This window comes from Acanthisitta chloris, unplaced genomic scaffold, assembly GCF_000695815.1.
Source record: "Acanthisitta chloris isolate BGI_N310 unplaced genomic scaffold, ASM69581v1 scaffold20380, whole genome shotgun sequence".
NCBI lineage: Eukaryota > Metazoa > Chordata > Aves > Passeriformes > Acanthisittidae > Acanthisitta > Acanthisitta chloris.
The window spans coordinates 27,609-34,534 of NW_008653571.1; the positions used below are offsets into that span (position 1 = coordinate 27,609).

Here is a 6,926-nt window from a genome sequence, read left to right on the forward strand (position 1 = left end):
AGGGGAAGGGAAGGGAAGGGAAGCTGGCTGTACACAAAGTACTCTTACATTTGCAAAGCAAATACACACAGTGACCTTAGGTGCTATCTCTAAGCAGCACAGCACTCTCAGACCCAAGTGCTGCACTGGGAATTTCTTCATGGAGTTCAGGAGGTACAGAGCAGAAACAACAAGTTCAGAACAGAGTTAATCTAAGAAAAAACAAAGTGTTGTCCTCAGGGAGAAGCATCTCAGTCTTACAAGAAGTGTGGGAGGGGTAGGGGGAGAAGAAAAATCTATCAAAACATCTCAAATTCTTAAACCTGCTGTAATGCAATCAGTGTGTTCAAAGTCCCTTGCAGAGAAACACCAGGCTATCTTGATTTAAGTTATGTCCCTCTGTTTCATTTGACTCACCTAAATAAATTTGAAATCACTGTATTGGTAAAAAGGAAAACAAGTCTTATTTCACTCTCACATTTTAAATCCCAGTTAGGTAGGTGCACAGGCTAATTCCATCATGGCTGGATAGATATATTCCACAGTCCTCAAAGAGATCAAAACTCTCTTTTATTAAGATTTTGTTCACTTCCACTGTTCACTCAGATGTCATAGCAATGGATTAAGGTCAGCTTCAAAGAACCTTTCTTTCCCTGAGCAAAACAGCCACTCCACCAAGTTTGGTCTGCAAGTTGCATAAATTGGCAGAGCTACACAGAACAAAATTGATTTATATTTTACACCAGCTAGAGATGTGGTGCAGCAAGTTTGGTAATCCCAGGGGTAGCATCCTGTTTGCATGTGAGAGGCCAAAACTGTAACTATTGATACATTTTTTTCAGGGAGACTGAAGGATTAATGTTGGCACAATGAAGCTTTTCTGGTTTTGCATGTCTTGTATGTCTGCCTCAAAACAAAGTCACCAAGAGGCATAGAACCCTTCCTTCAGGTTTACTGTGAATTTACTAGACACCTCCCCAGTTCCCCTATCAGCTTGAAGCTACCTTGCCCTCGAGAGCAGAGGGTGCTCAGTGCCTGCCCAGAGATGGCTGTGCCTTTCAGGGACACCCTTGGTTCATTGCAGTACCTTGGAGCTAGTTACTTCCTTGTTCAAAATGCCCTTCATTTGCAGCAGAAATGGCAGCATGAATGACTTAGTTTTGGATGAGATTTTATGAATAACACCCACTCAGTGCATTCTAAACAGAGGGTTTAGATAAAAAGGGTGGGGAAAGCACATCCAAGAGAAATTATCTGGATGCTGAGAAAGAAGTACCTTATTAGTTATGGTTGATGTTGTTGTTTTGCTCCCTGTTTTCAGGTAAAAGCACTTTTCACCTATCTGCTTCCTTTAATTCTCAGCACATTTTTTTTCACAAGGGTTCCTTCCCCCTTCCTCCCTTTTAGCATTTTCTTGTCCCCACATATAAAAGAGCTGTCCCCTCCTAAAGGAAACAGAAGAACAAATGATGCAGCAGCTTCCTGCAAGTGTCAGGGAAGAAATGAATAATTGCAAAGTATTCCTGGGAGATAGAGTAATATTAGGTTCTGAAAGCTTTCACCATTTCATACAGGGAAAACACTGTAGGAGCCAGGGCAGAAGACATCTTTAGTTTGCAAGCAGCAGGGATGAGGCAATATTCAAAGCAGTCCCAAGGAGTTAGCACTTACCCCAGTGGAAATGGGAGAGGCAACTGAATAGCATGGTCAGGTTGAGAAGCAAGGGGGATATTGGTGCAAGAGAGACAGAAACACAGGGTCACTGACCAGAACCAGTATTCAAAACAACGTAACTACATTTTCATGCCATCTTTCATGAAGAAAACACAGTACTATTTAAAAAGGAATATTCCTACAATTTTCTGATAGAAACTTTTCTTAATAAAATGCCCTGCCTTTAAGAAGCTCTTTCCTTTGTATTCAACACAGCACTGGAATCCTTGCTGCCTGTATAGCCATTGGCATTTCAGCTGATGGCAAGTGTGCCACTGACTGAGAAGGGAGAAGAGATGGACATAAAGACTGCAATCAGCCATGCTCTCTTGGGTTCAGAAGTGCCTGCTTTCAAGGTGGAGTGCATAACACATAGTTTGACTGGTAATGTTAAGTGTCTGTCATTAAGGGTAACATGCCAAGTCTATAATTAAATCATGATACTGTATAATACACAAGGTTACACTGCATGAGTAGAGACAGCTGTCAAGTCCTGTGCCTTTTATTAATACATATGGCATGCACAGCATTTGTGTCTCTAACTACTTGCTAGCTCTACCTTCATAAATCATATTTGCCACTGTCTCTGATACCAGATAGCTTTAAAAAGTAAACTGCATCCACTTCGTTGAAAATATTTTGCAAGTGGAACTGCAGTAAGAGAGTTCTACGTGTACTGATCTACCTGACTTGAAAAGAATAATGTTTCATTATTTCCAAAAGGCAGCATGGCCTGGTGGAAACATAAAACACTCATCCTAATCCAAGCTCTGTCACTGAGGCCCTAACTGGCCTTTGGGCCAGTAATTTAGGTCTCAATCTCTCTGCACAAGAAAGAGATGTGACCTGGCAGATCTGAAAAGATGACTAATTAATGAGAAAATGTTCCTCAGTACCCTAGGGATGTAAAGTGACAAGCAAACATTCCTTCACATCAAGAAGCTTTATTTAATTGATATTAAAGAGAAGCTGGGAAGAGCAGATACTGGAAATGTGGCACGTTGGTACCTAGCCATAAACGGTACTTGGCAGTCTCATGAAATACACTCACCGGTAGAGGCACTGCCTGCAAACTTCTCCACTTTATAACTCCTGCCAGAAGTGGGTACAGAGGTAGGGAGGGAGGTTGCTGCTCTCTGCTTAGATAGTGTCCTGGATCCCCTGCAGGGAGTAGGAGGTGGCACCCAAGACAGCATCTCTACAGGCTTTTTAACAGTTTAACCTAGGATGCCATGTTCCCCCTGTTCCTCATTATGATGGACATCCTTATTAAACTAAAAACTCAGCTTATGTTTTATTGTTGCTGTTCTTCGAAATTTAATGTGAGGCTGTACATTCAGAGTCATTACTGAAGACACCTTTCCTTGCTTCACACACTGTCATGGCTGAAGCAGGTAGTCTCCAAGATTTCATACCCTCCACTTTGTTGGGACACCTGAGCAAAGCCCTGCTCACAGGGCTTCTGCAGATATCCAGATTTTCAAGACTTACCGCAGAGTAAGCTTCTCATGAAATGAACAGGATGCTTGACACTGAGTTCAGTGGTAGCTGAGTCAGCTTCTCAGAAGCTGAAACCTGGAGAGTCCTGAGCACCTCCTGGCTCTTCTCCACCAGAGCACTTCTGTGTGTTTAACTTCTGAGCATGTGAATAGTCCCTTTCAAGTTGGTGCCCCCACAGCATGTCCTGATTAAGCAAGGTCAAGATCCCTGGTCTTCTGCCTCACACCACTGGCCCTGTGCACCTCTCCTCCATCACCTCTGCTGAGATGAATGCTACAAGCGCTTAAGCCTTTCTAACTACTAAATGCATTTTGTATTACTCAAGGATGGCTGAGTAAAGTCGATTATTTTTGATGCAAAACAGATCTGCATACGCACACTGGTTATGCCTTCCTAGAGGCAAAAGCTGAACTAAGCCCAGTTAGACCTACCTTTAACAGAGGCTGAGTAGGTGGAAATGATGCAAAGGAACAGCACGGTAAGAAGAATCATGTTGGACTCTGCTGAGCTCCTGACTGCAGCATGAAGTGTGAGAGCCTCCAAGAAGTGAGCTGCTGAGAGTGGAGAGGAGCTTGCAGAGAGAGCTGCCGGCTTGGCCACAGTGTTTATCTAGATGTAGTAAAGGTCAGATTCCAAATTCCACACTCAGGTACTAAGTTCATGAAAGGACTTCCAGTTAATTATTAAGAACTAAGGCAACTGGTGGTTTCTACCCCATTTTATCGATCACCTTGGCTTTCAGTTTTGAATACTGAGCCCACACAGTCACATTTCTGAGCAGGAGAGCCCAACTCCAGTCTTGGCAGAACCAGGAGATCCTGCCAGAACTAGGAGATCCTGCCACCACTCCTTTCTCTGAATGATAGGGCAGTTAGACCTGTTGCTGCCAGGGGCCAGATCCTGACCACTGTCTCCACTGTCTTGCATCAGCTCTGTGAGCAACTTTTAAGGGTCTTCCTGGAAGCAGTCCCCACTTCACAACTTACAGGTTAGAGACTGAGAGATGAGATAAAACCAGCCATTTTGTACCACCTTGATGAAGAGTACCACTTGGCAGGGTCTGGGAGCAGGACAAATCAAGCCATGTTTTATATCCCTAGTTTCCCCTTTTCTCATGCTCACTTCACCACCTTCCCTGATAAGCCCCTGCCTGACTAAGCCACATGCTTCCCTGTTTCCTCTGAGACTAAATCCCAGGCCATCTCACACTAAGCCTCCTGGCCACGGGGCTTGCTAAAGGATCTCTTTTAGATGTCCCTCAGGTGTCAGTGGGGCAGTAGGTCAAACCCCCATGTTTCCTGGCACACCCTGGGTGTCACAGCCTGTGAGGGAGCACCCCTCTCCCCCAGCAGACAAAGCCTCCCCAGCTCTTCATGGCAGGAGGATCTGCTCCTGCTCATAGAAGAAGCACACACGTGAGCCATGACCAGGCTCTTTTGCTCCACTTCCTCAGATCGTTTTAACATAACTGTGCCCTACAAACACCTCAACTGAACAAGTACCACCCTAGGCTGCATTTAGCTGCTACCAATGGGCCACTTCTGCCACCAGATCGTCTGTATTAGTAAGGGATCATAAGGTGAGAATGGCCTTGACCTTGGGTGTATAAATGCCTCCTTTGTTGTCTTGTGGTAAAAGAGAAGTCAAACGCTGTGCAGGGCAATCACTGCCCAGCAGCAGGAAACAACAGGTCCATGCCAATGCTTTTCCTTGTGCTCACCTCTCTGCACCTTGTGGAAGTTCTCCAGAAACTCTGTGTTTTGTGTGTGTGCCTGTGTGTCTGTGTCTGTGTGTGCGCGCAAGTGGGAGGGAGGAGCTTAGGAAACCCTAGGGTCTGCTACTGCTTGTTCCCCATTTGTGGTTATTTATGCTGCTATCCCAGGGCAACTTGTGATGCATTCCTGAATTCAAGAGACTGAGGCAGAGGACTCCAGCTGATCCTTTTGCTGCATCTTGTAAACAAGGAGCTTGTCAGACTTTCTGTGTTTTGAAAAAAATAAGGACAATATCCTGGTGCATAATCAGCTCTGGCTAGAGAGAGACTAGAGGTATGGATCCTGCTCTGGAAATGCAGCACTGACATTTCACTCTGAAGGAGGAGTTGATGTTGGTCTGAAATCTGGAGAAGAGCAATTGTCCTCTTCTTATGCTCTTAGGACACAGGAAATTTATTTTTTCCTTGAAATAAAGTAATTTTTAAAAAGGGCCTGTCTCAGACACTAGAGTATCAGAGATCAGATCCCCCGCTGATGTAAATCAGTGTACCTCTTTGGACATCACTGTAGCAGTGTCTATTACAGAACTAAGGATGTAACCATCATGTAGAGAAATTTTGTAGATGCATTTCCACGTGCATATACATTTATACACCCATATGCATGCCCATAAGGCATACTTGGTAGGTTCTTCAAATGTCTTAGAAACAGGAGGCCTGAGCCTCACCTCAATTATGGCCAGAGTGAATCAGCAATGACTTTCTTGAAGTCAGATTACACCAATGAAACAAGTGTTGCGCCCACCAAAGTTCACTACACGCAGAGGTTGCAGGATCAGCCCCTAATGTATGTTTCACGCCGCGCTGGCATAGGGACTGGGGTCAAAGTATTTCTGTTGCAGCACATTTTCCAGAGTCCAAACTGTAAGGCTCATATCTTTACACAACCTAATAAAACTAATGAGATTTCCTCCCATGTTCTGAGGTCAACAAATTGTTTCTGTCTTCTCTTCACACGTGACAGTGTGAAGATCTTGGTTTTCAACTCAAAATTTCAGGTGTGTGCACCAAAGTACCCAAGTGCATCTTTGCCCATCAGCTGCTGTTCGGGTGAATAAGCCCCCCATCCTGTTTCTGCCATGGTTGGGCAGGAGGACAGAGATGCCCCGCCAAGCCACTGGCCAAAAGTGGGTTGTGCCTGTCACTGGCTTCCTAAACCCCACCTCAAGAGTGCTGCAGTCAGACCTGGCCCACAGAGAATAATGTCAGTGTCCACACCTGAGCCACCCCTAAGCACCTTTCTTCTCTTCATGCTCTGCCTCTTGACTTGCAGCTTTAAGCTGTGGGGTGTTTAGTTCCTTCTGTTGCTAGTGGGAGGTGACTCACCATTTGGATGAGCATCTCGAGAACGTCATGTTATGACTCTATCAAAATTATGAAATTCAGACAGACAGCTCTTTGTCAATATTTGCAGCTGCTCAGGTTTTCATTTTGCTTTGTCACCACTTGGCAGACTTCAGAAAACATTGCATTGCCCAGCATCAGTGCCTGAGGACACTGGGGTCTGGCTCAGCAATACTGACACTTTGCAAAGTGCAGCAGGAGAAAACCAAAACGCATAAGCTGTTTCTTCATTCTAAGAAAAAAGAAGTGCAGCAGGAAAAAACCAAAACGCCTAAGCTGTTTCTTCATTCTAAGAAAAAGCACATCCAAACAGTATGTGACTTTGTTAGACCTTTTCCTTCTTTCCACAAAAGGAAGCAAGCAAATTGGCTCTTGTTAGTAAAGCATCTGCAGATTTTCAGTGACCAAATGCAGGATTTTCCATAGGGACACTGGAGCATGTGAACTTGGGTGATCTTGGCGTATCAAGCTAGATATTCATAGTAACACGACCGAGGTTTTAAATAGACCATAGCAAATGCAAATCCAGCTATTTTTAACAGAATATAACCCCACCTCGGGCAGATCCAGCCCACTACCAAGCGAGGGCTGAGGTGAGCGGTGCCCGCGACCGCGG

General features: G+C 44.7%; 1 protein-coding gene across 1 annotated transcript in view; it reads right to left on the bottom strand.

The window, feature by feature from the left end:
* Positions 1–3,752, bottom strand: part of MTTP (microsomal triglyceride transfer protein) — a 27,744-nt gene extending 23,992 nt beyond the window's left edge. The window contains exon 1 of the mRNA XM_009081617.1: positions 3,624–3,752. Coding sequence (XP_009079865.1) covers positions 3,624–3,684 — 61 coding nt within the window. The 5' untranslated portion in view covers positions 3,685–3,752. The remainder of the gene's footprint in view (positions 1–3,623) is intronic.
* Between the last annotated feature and the right edge of the window lie 3,174 nt (positions 3,753–6,926).